Source organism: Podarcis gaigeae, assembly GCF_964106915.1.
Source record: "Podarcis gaigeae genome assembly, chromosome: 2".
NCBI classification, from domain to species: Eukaryota; Metazoa; Chordata; class Lepidosauria; order Squamata; family Lacertidae; genus Podarcis; species Podarcis gaigeae.
Genome location: NC_139679.1, coordinates 114301542 through 114326873, shown reverse-complemented (window position 1 = coordinate 114326873; position 25332 = coordinate 114301542). Strand labels below are relative to the sequence as shown.

General features: G+C 44.1%; 1 protein-coding gene across 1 annotated transcript in view; it reads right to left on the bottom strand.

Moving 5' to 3' along the window:
• SLC44A4 (solute carrier family 44 member 4) overlaps positions 1 to 25332 on the bottom strand; it is a 64855-nt gene that overhangs the window by 3445 nt on the left and 36078 nt on the right. The window contains exons 8-17 of the mRNA XM_083723810.1: positions 22958 to 23063; positions 14827 to 14910; positions 14182 to 14294; positions 13852 to 13974; positions 13628 to 13727; positions 10637 to 10729; positions 8636 to 8738; positions 6489 to 6745; positions 3559 to 3653; positions 1665 to 1768 (exon numbers count right to left, since the gene is read on the bottom strand). Coding sequence (XP_083579936.1) covers positions 1665 to 1768; positions 3559 to 3653; positions 6489 to 6745; positions 8636 to 8738; positions 10637 to 10729; positions 13628 to 13727; positions 13852 to 13974; positions 14182 to 14294; positions 14827 to 14910; positions 22958 to 23063 — 1178 coding nt within the window. The remainder of the gene's footprint in view (positions 1 to 1664; positions 1769 to 3558; positions 3654 to 6488; positions 6746 to 8635; positions 8739 to 10636; positions 10730 to 13627; positions 13728 to 13851; positions 13975 to 14181; positions 14295 to 14826; positions 14911 to 22957; positions 23064 to 25332) is intronic.

The following is a 25332-nucleotide window of genomic DNA, read 5'->3' as shown; positions in this document are numbered from 1 at the left end:
GCTCAGTCTTTTGCAAGGATGTAGGACTATGGCCTTCCCCTCCCTCAACAACACCACACACCCCGCCCCCAAGTTTTTATTGGGATTAAGATAGCCATATAGAACCACACACCCCAGCCTAGAATTTTACAGGGTTCCACAATCCACACTCCACCACTGATTCCCAATCAATTATTATTTTTCTAGAGGAAAGAGCCTGGGGGTTGTAACACCACTGTTCAGGGAGCAGAAACACAACTCTCATAAACACTGCAACATCTCCCTGATGTACTGTGTGTTTCTTTTTAAAAAAAAAAAAATTATTAATTTTTGCGTAAAATTTCCAAACAACATATTTTCTTTTCTTATTCAGTGTTTTCCATCAACCACATCTGAAGATTTTTCAGTCTTCATCACTTAAACTGCATTTCATTAATTTCACTATTACTTTTAATAATCCTTCACTAATAATTCTCTTCATACTTTTCTCTGCAATATTTCACATAGTCCAATGTACTGTATGTTTCAGTGGGTATTAATTGTAAGTCGCTTTGGGAGCTGATCTTGCCTGAGAAGTGGTTTGGAAACAAATAATCAGTGTTAACCATGGAGGCTTTGAAAACCCAACCGCACTTTCCAAACCATGGTTTCTAAGGCGACCTGGTTTGTTTTAACCACAGTGCCGCCACTGTTGTGTGGATGCCTGATTATCGTCTTCCAAAGCAACTACTCTATTCTGAACTTAAAAATGGAAAGCGTAATGCTGGTGGTCAACAAAAGAGGCTGAAAGACTCTATCAAGGCAAAGTTTTTAAAATGTAGTATAAAAACTGTCACTGGCAATGCCCATCAACTTTGGGGGCCCTGTCCCCCTCAAATATTTTATTGGAGCTAGCCGACCTAACTGATAGAATCCGCGACCAGAAGGAGGAGGAGTACCAGGAGGAATGGCTGAAATTTAAAGACTATTTAGTTAAATATGTTAAGATAACTTAATTGGAAAAACTTGCAAATACCAGATAGGTTTAGGATTTAAATATGTGATGTTAGAGAATATTATGTTTAAAGTCAAAATGAAAACAAAGAAGGATGTTAAGTGATTAAGTTAATGAGAAAATTGGTATTGGAAAACTGTTATAATGATATACACTGAAATTCAGCCAGGGGGATTTGAGGAAGGATACTTAACACTTAACAATGTTACTAAGATTGGGTCAAGTATAGTTAAGATGTATGTATGTTTGTTTGTTTGCTTGCTTGCTTAATTATTTTTGGAAAACTAATAAAAAAAATTGAGGGGGGGATTTATTGGGGGGACTGAAGAACCCTCGGCCCCGATGAGTTGGCTCCTATGCAAGCCGTAGTTTTGAGGGGGGCACTGTTTGCCGTGTTTGCGCAGGGGTCCTGCAAACACAGAAGAAGATCTCTGCTAGGTGAGGCCAAAGGCCTATCTTACCCAGAATCCAGTTCTCACAGTGGTCAGCTGGCCACAAGTAGGACCTGAGTGCTGTGGGAGCAGGTGTAGCAGGGTTTTGAGCCCCGGTTTCCCACCCGCAGACGCATCACAGTGGTTCTTAAGCCACTTCCCTCACCACCTGTCCCCCCGCGGGCGTCCCCATCTGTTTCCCTCCCAACCGCCACCGTTAAGACCCCTGATCTTCTAGGTGGCCCACCTGCAAGTCTTACCATGATGTAGGCGTTTCTGTTGAGGAACTTGATGAACTTCTCAAGACACCAAAAGCAACACTTCATGCAGCAAAGCAGGCACTTGGCAAGCTTGTTACCGGAACCTACAAATGCCGCAGGAGAATTAGGTAGCCGGGGCCTCAAAAGGAGACGCTCCCATTGGCTCTTCCCAGTTTAGTGGGGTAGGAGAGCTGAAAATAACCTCAATGTATTCCACATCTGGCAACCAGTATGCCCCTTTGGTTTCAGATAGTACATAGGTAGGTAAAAGGTAAAGGGACCCCTGACCATTAGGTCCATTTCGTGACCGACTCTGGGGTTGCGGAGCTCATCTCGCTTTAATGGCCGAGGAAGCCGGCGTACAGCTTCCGGGTCATGTGGCCAGCATGACTAAGCCGCTTCCGGCAAACCAGAGCAGCGCACGGAAACGCCGTTTACCTTCCCGCCGGAGCGGTACCTGTTTATCTACTTGCACTTTGACGTGCTTTTGAACTGCTAGGTTGGCAGGAGCAGGGACCGAGCAACGGGAGCCCATCCCATAACGGGGAATCGAACTGTCAACCTTCTGATTGACAAGTCCTAGGGTCTATGGTTTAACCCACAGTGCCACCCGCATCCAGTACATAGGTAGGAGAGTCTAAAGAGCCCAGGACTCAAATTTTCACGGCCCTCTAGCATCTTCGGTGTCTCATTTACCAGAAGTCACGTATTTAGCATTAACTCTGGAAGTGCATACAGTAGTACCTCGAGTTAAGAACTTAACTCGTTCGGGAGGTCCGTTCTTAACCTGAAACTGTTCTTAACCTGAGGTACCACTTTAGCTAATGGGGCCTCCCGCTGCCGCCGTGCGATTTCTGTTCTCATCCTGAAGCAAAGTTCTTAACCCAAGGTACTATTTCTGGGCTAGCGGAGTCTGTAACCTGAAGTGTATGTAACCTGAAGCATCTGTAACCCAAGGTACCACTGTACTCTCAACCTAACTAAACCTCCTAAGTCGAATATTACTGTATTTGAAATTTGCTGGGGGTTTTGCATTCTTGTACTTCTGTATTAAAATTACAGTTACACCTTAAGGATGCCTCATAAAGGGGGGAAATGAATGTTTTGTTTTTAATTATTTATTATTATTTTGTGGTCATGGTTTTTTTTGGGGGGGTCATACTGATGTATATTTTGTTCTAGGAGGTTTCGTTTGGTCAAAATTGAGTACAGTGGTACCTCGGGTTACAGATGCTTCAGGTTACAGACTCCGCTAACTCAGAAATAGTACCTCGGGTTAAGAACTTTACCTCAGGATGAGAAAAGAAATTGTGCGGCAGCAGCAGAAGGCCCTATTGGCTAAAGTGGTACCTCAGGTTGAGAACAGTTTCAGGTTAAGAACGACCTCCAGAACAAATTAAGTTCTTAACCCAAGGTACCACTATATACAACTCCAGAGTTAATGCTAGATACATGACTTCTGGCAAATGAGCCGTCCTAGCCACAAGAGGGCCGTGAAAATGTGTCCTGGGTTTTTTACATTCATCTATCCACGTAATATCTGAAACCCAAAGGGGAACATTGGTTGCCAGAAATGGTTCCCCCCACCCGCACCCCTGCTTTCCTACACCACTAGTTAACAAAGCAGCGACTGTAATTTGAATTACCTGAAGAGTCTGAAAATCTTCAAAGATTCCTGCATCGCAGGAGGGTTGGACTAGATGACCGCTGGGTCCCTTCCAACTCTACAATTCAATAATTCTATGAAGCTGCCACACTCTGCCTAATGTTAGGGCAAGCAACATAACAGACCAGCTCTGAAACCCTTTCAGATTGTGAAAGACTTCAGTGCTGGTCTATTTCCAGGGTCACTGGGCATGCTCTTCTTTTCTTGCCTGGTTTATTCATCACTTGCCTTTTAACTTGTGGTCCATATATTCCAGCACGATGCGGATCAGTTGGACGATAGTGAGGATGAGGGAACCAAAAGCAAGAGATCCTATATGGTATCTGCGGAGAGAGAGGAGAGGTCCTGTAAGGTGGAGCTGCCTTTCTGGGTGAAGACAAGGAACCCCAGACTTTGACACCATTCCGAGTTAAGGCTGAGGTTGCTGCTCTTATCCAAGGTTTACGTTTTCATGTACAGTGGTATCTTGGTTCTCAAATGCCTTGGTACTCAAACAACTTGGAACCCAAACACTGCAAACCCAGAAGTAAATACTCTGGCTTGCGAACCTTTTTCGGAAGCCGAACGTGCTCTGTTTTGGGTGTTACACTTCCGTTTTGAGTGCCACACTTCCATTTTGAGTGTTACGATGAGATCTGTCTGTTTTTGCTATTTATTTTGCATTTTTGTTTTTGCGGCTCTTTTTGTTTTGTTTTGGTGGCTGTGTGGAACCCAGTTCAGCTACTGATTGATTGATTGTGTGACTGCAGTACATTGGTTCTTGCTTTCATTTTATGGATCGATGGTCTCGTTAGATAGTAAAATCCATGTGGCTGTTTTAGGGGTTGTTTTTTTAAAGTCTGGAACGGATTAATCCACTTTGCATTACTTTCTATGGGAAAGCGTGCCTTGGTTTTGGAACGCTTTGGTTTTGGAACGGGTTAAGTTTGAGAACCAAGGTACCACTGTATTGCATCTCCCAAAACAATGCCAACTACTCTAAATAGAGGAGGGATGAGCAAATATTTTCAGCTAGTCCAGGGGGTTGCATTCTCTTCCAGGGGCCACATTCCAGCAGTGGGCAGGGCCAGAGGGAAAAGAGGGCGGAGCAATGAATATAAATGTTCCCTTTGTCTGGTAGGCTAGTTTCAACACTCACTCAATCCTCTCTACGCAGGCAAGCTTTATATAGAGTTCAAGGACACATTCCAAACCAGGAAAAAGCACTCAAGGAGGGTGTGGAGCAGCAGGGCCAGTTAGGCTATGGCCTGGAACAAGTCCCATAGGCCAGGCAGAGAGGCCTGGAGGGCCTAAGGGGTTCTCCACCCCAGTTTGCAGAGTGAGATGTCAAGTGTCTGCACTGAGTGACAGCAGATCCTGAGAATGTCAGACAGCGTATCTCCCAGCCGTTCCTTGAGATATTGGGGAAGCCACACAGAGTGGCTAGGGCATTGCAGTCAGATGGGCCAAGATGGCAAAACTGACTGAAAAACTCAGAAACCAAAAGGATAAAAGCTTTATAAAAGAACGGGGAAAATTTAGAAGTTATTTAGGAGACCACTGTAAGCAGATGGAAGCAATTAGCAGGATTTTGATCTCACTTGTAGTTGAACGATTACCATGGATAATACGGTTTGATATAAAAATTTGGAGTGTGAAAGAATATGCAGTATTAAATGTTTATAATGGGACTTCATGGAGGGGATGGGGGGAAGTCCTGGGATTTAGAGGAATCTCTGTGTATGGATATACTTTTTGATTCTCTGTTTATAACTTTGTATTTGTAAAACTAATAAAAATGATTTTCAAAAAATATTATTATTATTCCTGTGAACTGCCCTGAGACCTGCAGGTATAGGGCCATATACAAATTTAATTAATAATAGTAATAATAAACAAACAAACAAATACAGTTTCTGACAACCACCCCTATGTAAATGAGCGATGGCTGGGTGGTTCCCTCGCCCTCCAGTTGGCAGGCAACCCTACAGCCATGTGTGAGCCTACCAATAGTAGAAGGGCCATAGCTCAATGGTAGAGCTTCTGCTTCGTAGGAAGAAGGTCTCAGGTTCAATCCCCAGCATCTCTCAGTAGGGCCGGGAGAGACTTCTTCCCAGAAACCCTGGAGAGCTGCTGCCACTCGGTGTAATAATAATAATAATTTTATTATTTATACCCCGTCCATCTGGCTGGGCTTCCCCAGCCACTCTGGCCGGCTTCCAAAAAAATATTAAAATATTGTAATACATCAAACATTAAAAGCTTCCCTAAACAGGGCTGCCTTCAGATGTCTTCTAAAAGTCTGATAGTTGTTGTTCTCTTTGACATCTGATGGGAGGGCGTTCCACAGGGCGGGTGCCACTACCAAGAAGGCCCTCTGCCTGGTTCCCTGTAACTTGGCTTCTCGCAGTGAGGGAACCACCAGAAGGCCCTTGGCACTGGACCTCAGTGACCGGGCTGAACGATGGGGGTGGAGACGCTCCTTCAGATATACTGGACTGAGGCCGTTTATGGCTTTAAAGGTCAGCACCAACACTTTGAATTGTGCTTGGAAACGTACTGGGAGCCAATGTAGGTCTTTCAAGACTGGTGTTATATGGTCTCGGTGGCTGCTCCCAGTCACCAGTCTGGCTGCCGCATTCTGGATTAGTTGTAGTTTCCAGGTCACCTTCAAAGGTAGCCCCATGTAAAGCGCATTGAAGTAGTCAAAGCGGGAGATAACCAGAGCATGCACCGCTCAGGCGAGGCAGTCCGCAGGCAGGTAGGGTCTCAGCCTGCGTACCAGATGGAGCTGGTAAACAGCTGCCTTGGACACAGATTTGACCTGCACCTCCATGGACAGCTGTGAGTCCAAAATGACTCCCAGGCTGCGCACCTGGTCCTTCAGGGGCACAGTTACCCCATTCAGGACCAGGGAATCCTCCACACCTGCCCGCCTCCTGTCCCCCAAAAACAGAACTTCTGTCTTGTCAGGATTCAACCTCAATCTGTTAGCCACCATCCAGACAACACTGAGCTAGATGGACTCAACACTTTGACTCAGTCGAAGGCAGCTTCCTATGTTCCAATTCCCAAGGGAGATGCTGGCACAATGCAAGGCCGGCGGCAGGGTGAGGACCAGATCCTCTGCTTCCCTGCTCACCGCCAGACACATGGGAATCCCCACACAAGATGCGCACCGTAACGTCCGGACAAAGGCGTTGCACACAGCGCAGGCCGGGATATCCTGGGGCTTCTTGAAGGCCCAGTAGTAAGAGGCAAAGGCCCCCGCCAGCACACACTGCCCCAGGGCAATGACAAAGTTAATGCACCAGAGGAGGCCCACAAAGTTGTAGATCTGAAGGTTGAAGAGGTTGCGTTGAAAGAGGCCTTCATCGTTGTATTTGAAGAAGATGCAATCCACCAGGCAGGGCCAGTAGGTGGAGGCGTTGAATGTCTGGAGGAAGAAAGCAGGGAAGGGTGCTCTTAATACCAGGGCGTGGAAATGGCTGGTCTCAAAAAGGAGAGCCAAGCAGAGCCCCACAAGTTGCTCCACAGCCAAACAGGATCCGTTTTGAACACTGGCAGAAATATAAAATCTAAGGTCGTACAGGAGATGGACTTGGAGCAGGGAGACCTGGGCTCAGATCTCTGAGAACTTCCAGCCAGTCCTTTTCTGACTCACCTCGCTTTAATAACTTACCTCACACTTCTTTACCTCTCTTTGTCTCTCTCCCCCTAACGTATTTCACTATTCTCTACTGAACTTACCTCACAGTCTATTGTACGAGTAAGATACCACCACAAAATTAATAGGAAGTACAGAACTGCTGCCCCCAGAATTGAAGACACACTTTTAAATACAGTGCTGGGGAGCACAATTGGATTTATTTACTTGGGCTTTTGGAGGAACTTGAGATATCAGTGTGTACAGTGCAATCCACATGTGTATATGTTGCACAATTTCAACCTTAGGCAGCTGAAGGCTAGCCAGATGAAACTGCACATGTTAATGAGGGCTCTGGGATGCTCTCCTGAAATCTCACAGGCTTCCAGAGCTGCCATGTTTAGAGAGCCTTCCCCCCTTCCCCACCTTGCAGCAAGGTACAGCGCAATCCAGCGGACCTGGCACAAAAAGAGCTTTTAAGCTCTCTCAGGGGTTTGATTCTGGGATGCTCACGCAAGATCTTGTAGGGCTGTCCAAGTTCCCGAAAGATCTTATGCGAGGATCTCTAAGTATCCAGCACCAGTGTGGTTTGCCCCCTCCAAGCAAGACAAAGAACTTAGAAGAAGATATTTTTGTACCATGTCATTTAGGTTCTGGGCTCCATTTTCTGTTGCCTATGAAGCCAAAGTGGCCACAACTGTCCTCATTAAAACCCTAAGACACCAAAGCAGCCCAGAATTGGAGGACTAGTCAGGGGCAGGGATGGATATATCTGCTAATCTTGATCCTCTCAGTATCTCAGTTTTCCAATCTTACATTCAGTTCGCCACATTCTGTAGCAGTTCATGGGTTTAAATTTTTTTTCTTTAAAAACACTCATGAAAATTCGTCCGCATTTTAATGCAAATTTCTCCTAATAAGCCCATTTTTGTATTCAGTTTTGAATAATGTAATTTTGTAAGCAATTTTCCCTAACCCAAAGCACTGTTTTGCATATTACTTTCCATAATACTGTATTGGCCCAAATATAAGCTGCACCCGCAAATAAGCCGCACCTTTAACATTCGGGGGGGGGGGCAGGAAGAAAAAAAAGATAATACCCAAATATAAGTCGCTCCCTTAAAATTGGGTTACAGGCTGAAAATCGCTGCAGTTGGTAGAATTGTAACTCCGAGCCAATTTAAGCCTTTGATCTTGCAAGCCTACAAAAACGACCGTACAATCGCCAAAATCACAAATTGCTATTCAATTGCTACAATTCCACAGGCACTCAAGCTCGCAAATCAGCAATAAAACATTTTCTTGTTCCAATTTACCGTATGTCTGTTTCAGCAGCAATATCGTAAAAGACAATTTTTGTAAGGTCACGAATATAAGCCGCACTTTAACTTTTCATGGTCAGAATTTGGAAAAAAAGAAGTGAGGCTTCTATTTGGGACAATACGGTAACTTCATTTTTATGCACACCTTCCCCTCATATACACATTTTTGTAAGCATTGGTTGGTTGACAAACTTCAGAAAAGTGCAAATTTCCAAGGATAGATGCGTTTCGCTCCACATATTGTTTCAGAAAGTGGAAATGACTTTAAATGTGTACCAAATCAAATTGATCCCCCATCCCCTCTAGTCAGAGAGGTAGATCTGGGAACCAAGATCCTTCAGCTACGTTTGTGACTCACCATTGGGCTGCAGCTCTCGTTTCCAGAGATCCCTGTGCAGTCTGGGGAACTATCATTTTTGGGAGCGATGCGATAGAGGGGCGCTCCAGAGGTGGCAAGATATCTGAAGGTGGGGAGTAGTCAAGGGAAGAAGATATAAAAAGAAAAAGGAATAATGGGGGCCTCCCCAAGCCCCAGGGCCACCCTCACTTTTTGCCATCTTCAGTGCGGAAATGTTTAAGACCTTGGTGTTATGTACTGAAGTTCTCACCCTGGGCCAGCAGGGGAATACTTTTGATATTTAGATATACTTTCGATAGCTTTCACTCAGGTCTGCATATGCAAATAAGGAATGGAAAGTGACGTTCAGTGATTGGATAGTTACAGAAAGTTGTTACTGTTGCTTTGGAGTTGAGCTTTATATAAGCAGGTTGGCTGAACCCTTCAGTTCAGTTCTGTTCTGGGCCTGTGAATAAACAAGAGCTGTTTGAAGAATCGCTGTGTCGTCTGATATGTTCACCCACAACTTAACACTTGTGGTACATGGAACACAGAAATTTCCCTACTGGGAACGAAAACCTGAAGAGAGGGAAGCAGTGAAGAGCTGAACTTGAATATTCATGGAGTTTTCTAAAGCTTGCTGAGAATTTTGTGATTCAAAATTGGAAGCTGATGTCCTTACCTGAGGATAGGAGGGTTTCAGGATGTTGTTGCTTTGGTTTTACTAGGTGTTAGGATATAAAATCTCTGAAGCTATCATCAGGAACTGCTACGTTCCGTCATTATACATTAGGTATCAAACACCAAGTAGTACAGTGGTACCTTGGGTTACATACGCTTCAGGTTACATACGCTTCAGGTTACAGACTCCGCTAACCCAGAAATAGTGCTTTAGGTTAAGAACTTTGCTTCAGGATGAGAACAGAAATTGTGCTCCGGCGGCGCGGCAGCAGCAGGAGGCCCCATTAGCTAAAGTGGTGCTTCAGGTTAAGAACAGTTTCAGGTTAAGAACGGACCTCTGGAACGAATTAATTACTTAACCTGAGGTACCACTGTATTACATATCTGCTATGACTTCCTGTCAAACACCAGCCAAGTATTGAAATACAAAGTTGTTCTCTTCATTTATGTACTTGTCCTATGGTTGTGTTCACGCTATAGCTTTTAAGCACACTCAAAGCAAACTTTCCCTCAAAGGATTCTGGGACTTGTAGTTTACCCTTCACAGACTGACAGTTCCAGCAACCCTTAACAAACTACAGTGCCCAGAATTCTTTGAGGGGAATAAATATGCTTCGAATGTGCTTCAAAAGGCACTTATTTCTAGCTTCCTTTCCTCCCAATAATGGCATAAGAAGAAGAAGAGTTTGGATTTGCTATCCCGCTTTATCACTACCCGAAGGAGTCTCAAAGTGGCTAACATTCTCCTTTCCCTTCTTCCCCCACAACAAACACTCTGTGAGGTGAGAGGCTGAGAGACTTCAGAGAAGTGGGACTGGCCCAAGGTCACCCAGCAGCTGCATGTGGAGGAGCAGAGACGCGAACCCAGTTCACCAGATTACGAGTCCACCGCTCTTAACCACTACACCACACTGGCTCTCACACTGGCCATAAGCTTGGTAGCAATTCAACAGGAACCACATAGGTAAAGCCATTAAAAACAAAATGGCGCAGTGCACTGCTTATATTTAGGGTTCAAGCCTCACCATTCCATTTTGTGCTATCTTTGCCCCAATAGCCAGTCAACTTTCCATGGCTGTAGAGCATACTCAGTCGCTGTCCCCACAACCAACACCCCACTTTTTAGGGCACAGCCCCCAAAGATGTGTGTTTGGGGGAAGCCATGCAAGATTGTGGCCCCCCCAAAAAGCGCTTTTTCCAGGGGGAAATTGCATTGCAAAATCGGGCAAGATCACAGCTACCAAAATGGAAGTTGTTCTCTCACAATTAAAAACAATACAAGATGTCCGGCTTTCCCCCGGGACACTTGCAAGTCACAAGTCTTCTCTTAATAAAGGATACAGAGCAGTAACACCCCAGTAGGCCACACATATCACCAGCAAGACGAAGGTCAGCAACGGATAGAAAAGAGAACTCATCATGTAACCAATGGCTCTGCAGGAGAGAACAAGAGAGACCCCTGTAAACCCAAATTTTCAGCTTCAATCAAACTCGTTTGTAGTTCAGTTCTCCAGAGACACTTCAAACCAGTTAGAACCCATAATACAGCCTTTGCATCTTCTCTGCTTGTACAATTTTGAAGTGTTTCCCCTCTACTGTTCCCCATCTTCTTTTTAGGAGCCCAAGCAAACACGGGTCTTCCCTTTAATTAGATTAAAGAAATTAAAGAACTTATTTATGTATGCTACAACAGCAGCAGGGACACGGGTGGTGCTGTGGGTTAAACCACAGAGCCTAGGTCTTGCTGATCAGAAGGTCGGCAGTTTCAATCCCCATGACGGGGTGAGCTCTCGTTGCTCGGTCCCTGCTCCTGCCAACCTAGCAGTTCGAAAGCACGTCAAAGTGCAAGTAGATAAATAGGTACCTCTCTGGTGGGAAGGTAAACGGCGTTTCCGTGCGCTGCTCTGGTTCGCCAGAAGCAGCTTAGTCATGCTGGCCACATGACCCAGAAGCTGTACGCCGGCTCCCTTGGCCAATAAAGCGAGATGAGCACCGCAACCCCAGAGTCGGCCACAACTGGACTTAATGGTCAGGGGTCCCTTTACCTTTTTATTAACAGCGGCAAGAGTCTTGTTAGCACAAGGATGGAAGAATGAGGAAATCCCAACAAAATCCGAACAGTGGCAAGAAAAATTGATGAGCTATGCAGAATTGGCTAAATTGACATATAAACTGTGTGAAAAGGACAACAGTGACTTCAAGGAAGAATGGTAACTTTTTACAAATTACTTTAAAAAGCAACAAAATGATCTGGACTCCTTGGTAGGTTTTGAATAAACATCCACAAATTTATTAGTTGAACACATGATAGATAAAGCAAGGATATGTACAATTTTATAATACACGGAGAATAATATGTGCAAAGAAATCAGAGAGAGGAGCTCAGGGAAGTCCTTAGAGGGGGGGTGAGGGGGGAAATAATGTAATTGATTATGTGGATTGATATTTTGTTATGAAATTGTTTAATAAAAATACTTTATTTAAAAAAAATAGTTGCATGCAGTAGAATTAAATAAAGCCTCTTTAGCAGACAGTTCATGAAATGACCACATTAAATGTGCTCCAATGCACTTTAGCATTATGTAATTATCTCCAGTGCACTTCAAATATTTTTTTAAAACCCCAGAGAGACCCTGGCTGTCGAGGAGCTATTTGTGAATGACGTGCAAAGGGAAAAACAAGCAGAGCTAACATAAGCTTCCTTCAGGAAGACTCCCTTCATCCCTAGCTAGTAGGACCAGTGGTCAGGGATGGTGGGAAATGAAGTCCCCAGACAGCTGGAGATTCAAATTTGGGAAACCCTGCCCTAGGTCAAGTCTTTTTGGGGGGGTGAAGGCAACACTCCTCATTAATTTTTCTGACACAAGATCCAGGGGATTGGAGGGAAGTCAATTTGTTTTGTTTTTGTATTGTTGTTTTTTATTTTTGTTATTTTTGGAAAATTAATAAAATATTATTAAAAGAGAGAGAGAGAACTAAGCTGTTTGAAAACCAAGGTATGAATGTATAGAGAATTGGGCTGGGGCAGCCTGGGAAGGGGAAACTTCTCGAGGTTAAAGGGCAGTTCAGTGGAGGCAGTGAAGCACAGGGAGGAAAGAAGAGGAAAACTACCGTACTTTGTAGCTACAGTGAAATTAAGAGGAAGGACTGGACTCCAGCAAAACTATACCGGAAGAATGTAACAAGTGCAGACAACTGCTGGAGATGTGGGAGTAAAAATGCAAACTTAGTACACATGATGATTAACTGCCCAATTATAAGATCACTTTGGTGCGAGGCGAGAATATTTATAGCAAGAGTAATAAAAAGAAATTGTTATTTAGGGGAATTGAATTTAATTCTAAATTATATTCCGGAAACATGGGAGATTTCAAGGGGTCAAAAAAATTGAATGTACCGTGCTATATTAGAAGCAAAAAAAAACTTGTTTTGATGAACTGGAAGAGCTGCAAAAAGATTCCATTGAGCACATGGACAGATTAGCTACATACGAACAAATTGCATGTCAACACAAAATAAGAATGGATAAATATGAAGAAATCTGGAACGAATATTTAAGCAATAAGGCAGATGGTGGTGGGAAGTAGGGGGAGGAGAGAGGTGGGGAAATATTGTTTAAAAAGGTGTAGTCATAGGTATATCAGTGTATTCAAATCTGAATTGTCAAATTGTGTTATTATTGTTATTATGGTTTTTGTTGTATGTGTCTTTTGCTGTTCTTGTTTGTAGTGAAAAAATGATTAAATAGTTAGTTGCGTGCTTTCCCTTTCTCAGTGGAGGCAAAAGTGGGTGGGACAACAACACCTATTTTCCCCGTGCCCAGAAAACTAGTTCCTCTTGTGCGCCTCTCTCTCCATATCCTCCGTGCAGGCAAAAAAAAGAGGCACTATAAGTGTTATTTACTGAAGTACTCACCCTGGGCCAGCAGGGGGATACTGTAGATAGTTATGCAAATAAGGGATCGAAAGTGACGTTCAGTGATTGGATAGTTTTAGAAAATTGTTACAGTTACGTTGTACTGGAGCTCTATATAAGCAGGCTGACTGAGCCCTTCAGTTCAGTTCTGTTCTGGCCTCTGAATAAGCAAGAGCTGTTTGAAGAATCGCTGTGTCGTCTGATATGTTCACCCACAACTTAACAATCAGAGCTCAAGGACACATTCCAGCCAGGCAAAAACTCTCAAGAATGGTGTGAAGCAGGGCTGGCGAGAAGTGTGGCCGAGGGAAAGGGGTGTGTGGCTTGGGAAGAGGGTCCCAAGGGCCGGACAAAGGTCTGGATTTGGCCCCCAGGACCGAGGCTCCGCACAGACTGGCCTTACAGAGACTCCCTTACCTGCTGGCTTCCTTGATGAGAGCGATGGCGATCAGGATCTGCTTGCGCAGGAACAAGAGGGTGAGGAGCATGATGCCTTCCACCACACAGAGGATGATCACTGGAGGTGAGAGAAGGAGATTCGCATCTGGGCTACTCTCATAAGCAAGCTTTGGGAACTTTGGGTTTTTTAGACCATCTTCCAACACCCGTTTTCCTGCCCGCTCCCCTCTGCCCAGACTCACAGGCAGCCAGCCACGTCTCCTTGACGCTGCGGTAGGCGCCCACATCCGTGGTGAAGCCGATGTTCTTGATGGTGGCTCCTTTCTGGTCAAGCTCACGGTACTCCATATAGCAGTGGTAGATCCCTGGAAAGCAAAAGAGGCAGAGATCGATAGGCGCTCCCCCAAAGAATCCTGGGAGTTGTAGTTTGTTAAGGACTCTGGGGAATTATTGTTCTGTGAGGGGAAAACTACACCTCCCAGGATTCCTCGGGGAAAACCAGGGAGATGTAGGCCTGTGGCCTTCTTCGCTCTGGCTCCTCCACTTTGGCCAATCCCCACCACGTTACTCACCGTAGGCCGCGGCGACCAGTACCCCAACTATGAGGATCCACACCAGAACCCCAGCGATGCAACGTAGCAGCAGCAAGAATATCAGGCTCAGCACCAAGGCAATCAGCAGCCCTCTGGAGGGAAGGAAGACAAGGTAAGAGAGAGGTGATCTCCCCGTGTCTGCTGAAAAATGCACTCACCCAGCCAACCCCAAATCTAACCACCAACTTCCAGCCGCAGCTGGGTAGCAGTCAGTCAGCCACACACCCTCCTCCGAATACTCCATCCCAGCCTGCCTCCCACCCAGTTTCCAGCATTCCATGCCATGCCGTTCCACTTGGCCAGCACCACGGAGCGCAGCCAATCATCGCTGGGCTTTTTAAGGGGAGGCGGGCTTTCTCTGAAGGCCTTTTGTACTCCTGCCAATCTTCAGGTTCCCCCGGTCATTGTAGGACTACAGTTCCCATCATCCCTGTCCCTCAGCTAAGCTGGCTGGGGATGATGGGAGTTGGAGTCCACTAACATCTGGGGACTCCTAGTTGAAGATCGTTGCCATATACACCTTCAGCCTCCAGAGCCACCTTCAGACTGTATGCAGTAATGCACAAATCATGGCTGGCCTCTCCTCCACAAAGCTACTCCCTCTCAACTTGTTCAGCCACTCACATCAAGATCCAGTACCACGACCGCGTGAAATCCTCAAAGATCTTCAGCCCAAGGTTCTTGGCACCCAGAGACTGCAACAGCTGTCTGCAGAGACAAGGGACCAAAAAGGTAGCTATGAGTGTCAGACTGCAGGCTTTGTTACTTTGTAACTGGGACTTGCTACAATCTGAGTGTTTATGGACTGGATATTTTGAAACAACATTTTGGCACTTGTTAGAGACAAAGTAATGCTTCCTAAACCAACTCTGCTAAATACAATTTAGCTGAAGGTCTTGGAAACTTAATTGGATTTTATTGACTTTTACTGATTTGGCTTCTTCCCTCAAGACATTATGAGCTCCCTCTAGAGGATTTCGGACTTATAGATGTGACTTAACTTTACTTTCTCTTTCCTTTCCTCCTATTTGACTGTTTACTCTCTGGGCTGCTGTATTCCCATGGGAACATCTTAGCTTGACCTTGACTGCTAGACAAAATTGGTATGAGTGGTGCAAGAAAAAAAGAGGCCAGAATAAGAACCAGACAAACAACTTTAGCCTTAGCCTCACAGGCACGCAGATCTTCTGTTCCTACTCTGCCGGTGGCAGGAGAAGAAGAAACTGAGCAACCACAGCTGGAAGATATGGCTGCAGGAGCACTTGGTTCAACTCTAGAGAAAATCCTGGAAAAATTGGAAACCTTGGACAAGAAAGTAGATGAACAAACGGCCAAGATTGACCAAAATGCAGCCTGTCTAAACAAAATAACTGAACAAGTGGCTCTGAATGTACAAACAATTGGACAGTCATCTGAAGCCACTGCAGAAAATCGTAAATTGGCTGAGGCAACTAGCCAAAAAGTTGAAAACCTAGAAGAAGAGGTAAAGCCACTGCACAAACAAGTTGGTGAGCAACAGATGTATTTGTCTATGATAGAACTGCGGAACCGGGAAAATAACTTAAGATTGAGGTCGATACCAGAACTTGAACAAGGAAATTTAATTGAGTTCCTGACCAAAGAATTTTCTAAATTTTGGCCTTTAGAAGAGGAAAAGGATTTTAAAATTGTGTCGGCCTTCAGACTTGGAAAGTTTGCGAGGAAAGACAAGCCCAGAGATTGCCTGATAACCCTGAGATCGAAGGAGGAAAGAGATAAAATACTAGGCCTACACTACGAAAAGTCACTGGACATCTTGGATAGAAGAGCTGAAATTTACAAGGATATTCCGAAAGAACTTCTGGACCTTAGATCCACCTATCTTGAATTGGTCAAATTGTTGAGGAGCAACTCAATCATCTTTAGGTGGGAATTTCCTCAGGGCCTATCCTTTACCTTCAGAGGGAAGAAGGTCAAGATCAAAACAGCTGAAGATAGAGACAAATTTTTGATTGCCTACGGAGAGGACCTTCAGAAAGGGATTGAAATACCCTCGGGGCCTGGACCATTAGTCGCACCCCCACCTTTGGAACCTGAAGATCCAGAGAAAAAGATACCACCACCAGAGCAATAACAGATTTATTCAGGATGTCTCTGCAACTTTTGAGCTGGAATATTAATGGATGCAACTCCCCGGAAAAAAGGAGGAAGATATTTTACATATTGAAAAAAGAACAATTGGACATTATTTGTCTGCAAGAAACACACGTGACTAGGCTCCATAAAAAAGTTTTAATAAATAAAAGATTAGGCCAAGAATTTATTTCTTCGGACAGAGTGAAGAAAAGAGGAGTGGTGATCTATGCAAGGGAGAGCCTGTCACCAAAATTTATATTTAAAGACGAGCAAGGAAGAATTTTGGCAATTGAGATACAACATCAAGGAGAGAAGTTTTTAATATTAGGAATCTACGCACCAAATGAGGGGAAATCGGAATTTTACAAGAAGTTGCATGAGATCATGCTGGATTATCTGGACTATGACAACATCATTATGATGGGGGATATGAATGGGGTGGTATCAACTAATATGAACAAGTCACAAAGCCAAAATGTAACAAAAGACGGCAGACTACCTAAGACTTTCTTCGAACTGACTGACAATATGGACTTGATTGACATACGGAGGACAAAGAACCCCTTGGGAAGAGAGGGAACATTATTTTCTGAAGCCCAACTGACATGGACAAGAATTGACCAAATATGGATATCTAGAGGTCTGGCACCTAAGATCAGAAAGGTGGAAATCTGCCCAAAGACCTGCTCCAACCATAATGCAGTAAAGATGGATATGAGACTACTACCAACTGGCTCCTTCAGATGGAAGATGAATGACAATTTGTTTCGAGATCAGGAGATTATTAAGAAGGCCCAAAAAGCTTTGAAAGATTACTTCGAGATAAATTTGAACACAACGGTGGAAAAAAGAATTATCTGGGACGCAAGCAAGGCTGTGATGAGGGGGTTCTTGATACAACAGAATGCTGTTAAGAAAAGGACACAAAATGAGAAAAAAGATATGATTTTGAAGAAAATTAAAGAATGTGAGAAGAAATTAAGATTAAAACCGAAGTCACAGCCGATTCTGAGAGAAATTAAACTTTATCAAGCACAATATTCCAAATTGATAAAACAGGAAATAGAGTGGAAAGTTAAACTAATGAAACAAAGAACATTTGAATCGGCAAATAAATGTGGGAAACTGCTAGCATGGCAGTTGAAGAAGAGACAAAAAATGAACACAGTTACAAATTTAGAGATTGAAGGAAGAAATATACAGAACCCTATGGAGATTAGAAAGTGCTTCCAGAGATATTTCAAACAATTGTATACTCAAGGGCCGCAAGATGAGGCCGAGATAGAACAATTTTTGATAAAGAATGGACTACCAAAATTGTCACAAGAAAACAGATCAATCCTGAACTCTAAAATAACACGACAAGAGATTGAACAAGCCATTCAGAACATGCAATTGGGCAAATCTCCAGGGCCAGATGGGCTTACCTCCAAGTATTATAAGACATTGAAAGACTATCTGACACAACCACTGATGGAGGTAGGCAACGAAATTTTGGAGGGGAAGAAGGCACCGGAATCGTGGAAAGAGGCCTTCATCACATTGATACCCAAACTGGAAACGGAAAAGACACAACTTAAGAACTACCGCCCCATCTCCCTCCTAAATGTGGATTACAAAATATTTGCAGACATTCTAGCAAGTAGATTTTAAAAAGTTTTAAATGAAGTAATTCATAAGGACCAGGCAGGCTTTCTCCCAAGCAGACATTTGTTTGCCAATACAAGGAACATTATTGACATTTTGGAACTCTTGCAAACAAACATTAATACAAGAGCTGTGTTAATTTTTATAGATGCGGAGAAGGCCTTTGACAATATTTCCTGGAAATTTATGAAGAAAAACTTGGAAGGGATGGGAGTGGGTCGGGGATTCGAAAATGGGATAGATGCAATCTACTCAGAACAAAAGGCCAAATTGATAGTCAACAATGTGGTTACAGAAGAGTTTAAAATTGAGAAAGGGACACGACAAGGCTGCCCTATTTCCCCATTGTTATTTATTTCAGTCCTGGAGGTGCTCTTGAATATGATTAGAGGAGACCAGTTGGTTAAAGGAATTCAGGTCGGAGCGAAACATAACAAACTTCAAGCTTTTGCAGATGACTTGGTTTTGACTTTACAGGAGCCAGAATCCAGTACGAAAAGAGTATTACTATTGATTCAAGAGTTTGGTCGGGTGGCGGGATTTAAATTGAATAAGCAAAAAACTAAGGTATTGGAAAAAAAATTGACAGGTACAGAGTCAGAAAGGTTTCAGAAAGAGACAGACTTAAACGTGGTTAAAAAAGTAAAGTACCTAGGGGTAAACATAACAGCAAAAAATTTGAGTCTATTTAAGGACAACTATGAGAAATGCTGGTTAGAAATTAAGAGAGACCTAGAAAGTTGGACAAGATTGAAACTTTCCTTGTTAGGCCGAATCGCCGCTATAAAGATGAATGTATTGCCAAAAATGCTGTTTCTGTTTCAAACTTTGCAGATTGTGGACAAAACAGAGTGCTTTCGGAAGTGGCAGAGAGATATTTCCAAATTTGTCTGGCAGGGCAAAAAGCCCAGAATTAAGCTTAAGATATTAACTGATGCGAAAGAAAGAGGGGGCTTTGCCCTGCCAGACTTAAGGTTGTACTATGAATCAGCAGCTTTCTGCTGGCTAAAAGACTGGCTGCTCCTCGAAAACACTGATGTACTAGATTTGGAAGGTTTTAATAATGCTTTTGGTTGGCATGCATATTTATGGTATGACAAGGCCAAGATTCATAAGGCTTTCAAGAACCATATTGTCAGAAAAGCAGTGTTTAATGTCTGGACAAAATACAAAGACTTATTGGAAAATAAAACTCCAAGGTGGCTTTCACCATTGGAAGCTAAGGCCCGGAAAAGACTCAATATGGAGGCCAAATGGCCGAAGTATTGGGAAATATTAGAAAAAGATGGAGATAACTGGAAATTGCAGAGTCAGGAGAAAATGAAAGATAAAGTGCGAGATTGGTTGCACTACGCTCAGATTAAAGAAGTTTTTAAACTTGACAAAAAGGTAGGATTCCAGGTGGAAAAATCGAAGTTAGAAACAGAACTATTAGAGCCTAAGACTAAGGTACTTTCAAGAATGTATAACTTGCTGCTAAAATGGAATACACAAGATGAAACGGTCAAATCGGCTATGATAAAGTGGGCACAGGACATTGGATATAACATCATGTTTGAGGACTGGGAGAGGTTGTGGGTTACTGGGCTGAATTTTACTGCATGTAATGCTCTGAAAGAAAATGTTATGAAAATGATATATAGATGGTATATGACCCCAGTCAAACTTGCAAAAATATACCACTTGTCTGATAACAAATGCTGGAAATGTAAAGAAAATGAAGGAACATTCTTTCACCTCTGGTGGACCTGCCCTAGAGTGAAGGCTTTCTGGGAAATGATATATAATGAGCTGAAAAAGGTATTTAAGTATACCTTCCCTAAGAAACCAGAGGCCTTTCTTCAGGGTATTGTCGGCCAGAAGGTGCTAAAGAAAGACTGAGCATTTTTTATGTATGCAACAGCAGCAGCAAGCATACTCGTCACTAAGCATTGGAAAACCCAAGATTTACCCACACTGGAAGAATGGCAGATGCAACTGATAGACTATATGGAATTGGCTGAGATGACTGGCAGAATCCGAGACCTGGGAGAAGAGACGGTGGAAGAAGACTGGAAGAAATTCAAGATTTATCTACAAAAATATTGTAAATTATATGAATGTTAAGAAGGATGCTAGAATATAAACAACTGGGCACCATTAAGCTAGATGAAGTGAAATATAAAGATAAGTTAAATTTAAGAAAAGACAGACCTTTGGAGAATTTTTAGGTTATATTTAAATCTTAAGATTTGAATAAAGGATATCTAAAATTAGAGATATAATATTGGAAAATTAGATAATAAGAATAGAAACAAGGGGATAAATTTGCTGGACAAAACTTTTTTAGTTAGGAACGTAGGAGCGGGAGATGTGAGGGAGTCCAAAGAAGTTAAGAAAACTATGTTAAGAGATGTGTCACATTGTATTGTTTATTGGTATTGTAATTAAAAATAAAAACTGCTAATAAATATTATAAAAAAACAAAAACAAAAAGGTAGCTATGAGAATGGGGGGACCTAGGAGGTAAAGGTAAAGGTAAAGGGACCCCTGACCATTAGGTCCAGTCGTGGCCAACTCTGGGGTTGCGGCGCTCATCTCGCTTTATTGGCTAAGGGAGCCGGTGTACAGCATGACTAAGCCACTTCTGGTGAACCAGAGCAGCACACGGAAACGCCGTTTAGCTTCCCGCCGGAGCGGTACCTACTTATCTACTTGCATTTTTGACATGCTTTTGAACTGCTAGGTGGGCAGGAGCAGGGACCAAGCAACGGGAGCTCACCCCTTCACGGGGATTCGAACCGCCAACCATCTGATCGGCAAGTCCTAGGCTCTGTGGTTTAACCCACAGCACCACTAGAAGAGGAGCCAGAAAACAAACTTTGAGGGCAAAGGCGGTCTTGGCACTAAGGGGGTGAAAAAGGGTCTGTCTAGGGCAGGCATGGCCAAACTTGGCCCTCCAGCTGTTTTGGGACTACAAAGTTTGTTTTCCCATCATCCCCAACCACTGGTCCTGTTAGCTAGAGATAATGGGAACTGTAGTCCCAAAACAGCTGGAGGGCCAAGTTTGGCCATCCCTGGTCTAGGGCATTTGTAAATTAGGAAGCAGCCTTATGCCAGTGCTATATGTTTCCAAGCACAATTCAAAGTGTTGGTGCTGACTTTTCAAACCCTAAACAGCCTTGACCCAGTATACCTGAAGGAGCGTCTCTACCTCCAACATTCAGCCTGGACACTGAGGTCCAGCTCCGAGGGCCTTCTGGCGGTTCCCTCGCTGCGAGAAGTGAGGTTACAGGGAACCAGGCAGAAGGCCTTCTCGGTGGTGGCGCCCACCCTGTGGAACACCCTCCCATCAGATGTCAAGGAAATAAACAACAATCTGACTTTAGATTGCAGCCCTGTTTAGGGAAGTTTTTAATGTTAGATGTTTTGTTGTGTTTTCAATATTCTGTTGGGAACCGCTCAGAGTGACTGGGGAAACCCAGTCAGATGGGCAGGGTATAAATAAATATATTATTATTATTATTATTATTATTATTATTATTATTATTATTTATATCAGGCTCCCAGAAGAGGCTGTCAGGAGCTCATCCTACACTCGAGCAGGACCCTGGCAGAGACACATGCCCGACTGGCATGTTCTCTCCCTCCTGGTCAATCGTTCGGGAGCTTCAAAAGATTTCTGCTGCCCGAATATTACAGCGACCAATGCCAACCGACTCCGGCAGACTTAGGAATCCTTGTGTGACAGACCTCAGCAACTCAGCATTTTGGCTAATCTACTTTATTTACATATAAACACACATGGAGCACTGCAACATGGCTCCCTCTCTCTCTAGCATCAGACAGCAAAGAGAAAAGAAAAAAGGACAATAGTCCCATTTCACAGAACACAGTAACACAAACATCCTGCCTCCGACACTTCCCACTCTGTGGAGTCAAAACATGCACTGTCATGTGATAGACAAAAATCCCATGACTGCAATCACGGAGCAGGAATTCTGACAGAGGCCACCATCTTGGATGGCTTCCAAAGAAGATTCATGGAATATTTAGCTAGCCATGGGTACTAGGCATGATGGCTAGGCTCTGCCTCTGTGGTCAAAGGCAGCAATGGTTCTGAAAACCAGTTGCTAGAAAGCATGGGAGGCTCCTTGGGCTCTCTGGTTTCCCATAGGCTTCTGGCTGGCTACTGTGAGAACAGGGTGATGGACTAGACAGCCACTTGCCTGATCTAGCAGACTCTTATCGTGCTGTGTTCATCCGACCCACTGCTGTCAGCTCTGACTGGCAGAGGCTTCCCTGGGTCACAGGCCGAGAGAGGTATTCCACATTCTCCCGCTGCCTCATCCTATTTTTAACTGGAAATGCCAGCGATTGAAGGATGTTCTGTGGCATGTGCCGCAGAGCCCCTTCAAAATCACTGCACCCCGATACCCAATTTATTTATTTTTAAAATAATTTTTATTAGTGATTTCAATATAACAAATTATCGTAACGTATCATCTTCATCATTCCCCCCCATTTTTCCCCTCCCCCTTCCCCAAAAGAACCCCCTCCCCCCAAGACTTTCCTCAGTTCCTCTCTCTGATTTTTCAGCCTATGTTGCTCTCTGCATATTGTAAAATTGTAAAGATCCTTAAATTGTCTATCTATTATATTAACAGCCAATAAATTTGTGTATGTTTATTCAAAATCTGCCAAAAGCTGTTTTTTTAAGTAGTTTGTAAAAAGTTCCCATTCTTTAAAGTCACAGTTGTCCTTGTCTCCCAGTTTGTATGTCAATTTTGCCAGTTCTGCATAATCCATCAATTTCTCTTGGCATTGTTCTTTTGTTGGGGTTTCCTCGTTCTTCCATCCTTGTGCTATTAAGACTCTTGCCACCGTTGTCGCATACATAAATACTTTTTTTATTTCCCTTGGCAGGTCTTTTCCTACAATCCCTAACAAAAATCCTAATATCCAATTTAACCAGGAATTCACTGAAGTTCGCCCAGGGAGTCAAAGGACTTACTCTGTGCCATTCTTGATAGTGTCCAGAGTTTTATTTTTATCCATCCCGCCCACATTGAAGGATTCAACTTGAGAGATGTTAAAAGTAGGGAAGCAACGGCTCAGTACTGTAAAAAGAAACAGATGTAGATTAGGGTCAATTCTTGAAGACGCAGGACATCGGCAGAGCGGGCCTAGCGTTGCTGTCCTCACACCGGCAAGAACCCAGGCCTTGGGGCCAATTACACGCCATATTGGAGGGTGGTGTTCATGAGATTTTGATGCCATGCCTAAAACTCTTCCCCATTCTGAGCACTGGACGAGGGCAACACTGGCCTCTGTCCCTCTTTCCTTCCCTCCTTCCTCTGATGCCCTCTTGCGTCTCTGCCTCCCAAAGGCTTGCACAGCTGTATATTGCAGCAGCCCTGGCTACAAGCTCCACAGGTGAACGGTGCCTCTGGGGCTGGCCAGGGGGTGCTGGTGGCCAGGAGCTGAGGTGGCCTTGGAGTAAGCAAGCAGGCAGGCAAGGGAATGGACAGAGCAGCGGGAGGCCGGGCAAGCAGGCAGGTGCTGTGCTTGCCCTTCTTATTGAAATAAATAAATTAAGGTCTTATATATATATAATAAATGTTCATAAATGTACCAAGCAAACACGTACATAAATATATAAACTACATGTCTGAAGCAGCACAGGAAAGCAGTCCTGGAACCATTTTGGCTCCCAAACTGACCAAATGTTTTCTCTGCAAGGTCATAGGAAAATGGAAAAGTCTCCCCATTGTCTTTTCATTCACAAAACCTGTCTTAAGGGTATATCTGTGTATGAATAGGGTGAGCCTGTGACCTGGCTCAGGAACTAAGTATTTATCATTACAAAAGACTGGCCAGGCTCCCCAGGGTATCCAATCAAGTAAGCATTAACAGGTAACTTGCCAGACAGGAGGTAAACAACAACAGGAGGTAAACAACGCACTCAGATTTCTGCTGTAGATCGCCCTTTCTGTGATGTAGTTATGATGTATCGGGGAGGGGTGGACTTGAGCTACACCCCTTCTGTGATGTAGGTATGATGTTTCTGGGGATGGTCTTAGACTCCAAGGCGGGCAATCTAAAATGTCTACATAAGGGCGGGCACACCTGGGCTCTGGGTCCTCCTCCTTCTCCTGCGTGTGAGGGGAGCACCCTGTTGCAACAGTTCAATAAAGATCAGGCTTACTAGCTGCTTTGCTTCTCAATATTCTCAAATATTCTGTTATTTTCTCTGACCGATGGAGAACCTACAAAGGACTCTATAATGGCTCTTGTATCCCCCATAAGGGAATAAGGACAGATTTTTGTTTGTGCTTGCTGTGTGCAAGTCCTGCCTAGGAGGTGAGTACCTGGTGCCGAAGGAGGGCCTTTCCACCATGCAGGTGTGGCAATGCCCACTGCTGCCTCCCAAGGTAAGGTACTGGCTTCATGTTCACCTTTAGCCAGTCTCCGTTGGGCCACTAAAACTGGGGACATCCTCTTCCCAGGCCCCTGTGGGGCAGTGTGAGGAGACACCTCTCTTTGGGGCAGGGGGGCAGCACAGAGACCAGGGGCAGTTGAAAATATCAGTACAGAACACAAATTATGTGCCGAATCCAAATGTTATAAAATATAATCATGAACAGTGGTCAAGGCATTGTTTAACACATGGGTAGGCAAACTAAAAGGATGCAGGTGGCACTGTGGGTTAAACCACAGAGCCTAGGACTTGCTGATCAGAAGGTTGGCAGTTCGAACCCTCGCGACGGGGTGAGCTCCGATGGCTCGATCCCTGCTCTTGTCAACCTAGCAGTTCGAAAGCACGTCAAAGTGCAAGTAGCAGGAAGGTAAACAGCGTTTCCATGTGCTGCTCTGGTTCGCCAGAAGCGGCTTAGTCATGCTGGCCACATGACCCGGAAGCTGTACGCCGGCTCCCTTAGCCAGTAAAGCGAGATGAGCGCCGCAACCCCAGAGTCAGTCACAACTGGACCTAATGGTCAGGGGTCCCTTTACCTTTACCTAGGCAAACTAAGACCCGGGGGCCGGATCCGGACCAATCGCCTTCTAAATCTGGCCCGCGGATGGTCTGGGAATCAGTGTGTTTTTACATGAGTAGAATGTGTCCTTTTATTTAAAATGCATCTCTGGGTTATTTGTGGGGCATAGGAATTCGTTCTCTTTTTCCCCCAAAATATAGTCCGGCCCCCACAAGGTCTGAGGGACAGTGGACAGGCCCCCTGCTGAAAAAGTTTGCTGATCCCTGGTTTAACAACGAAATACGTATGAAAGCGTGGGGTAAAAAAAGCTTTGAGAAGAAATCAATCCGTTCTATTCACAGAACACATGGGAGCACTGAGCACAACCTCACACTCTATTTCATCTTTAAAA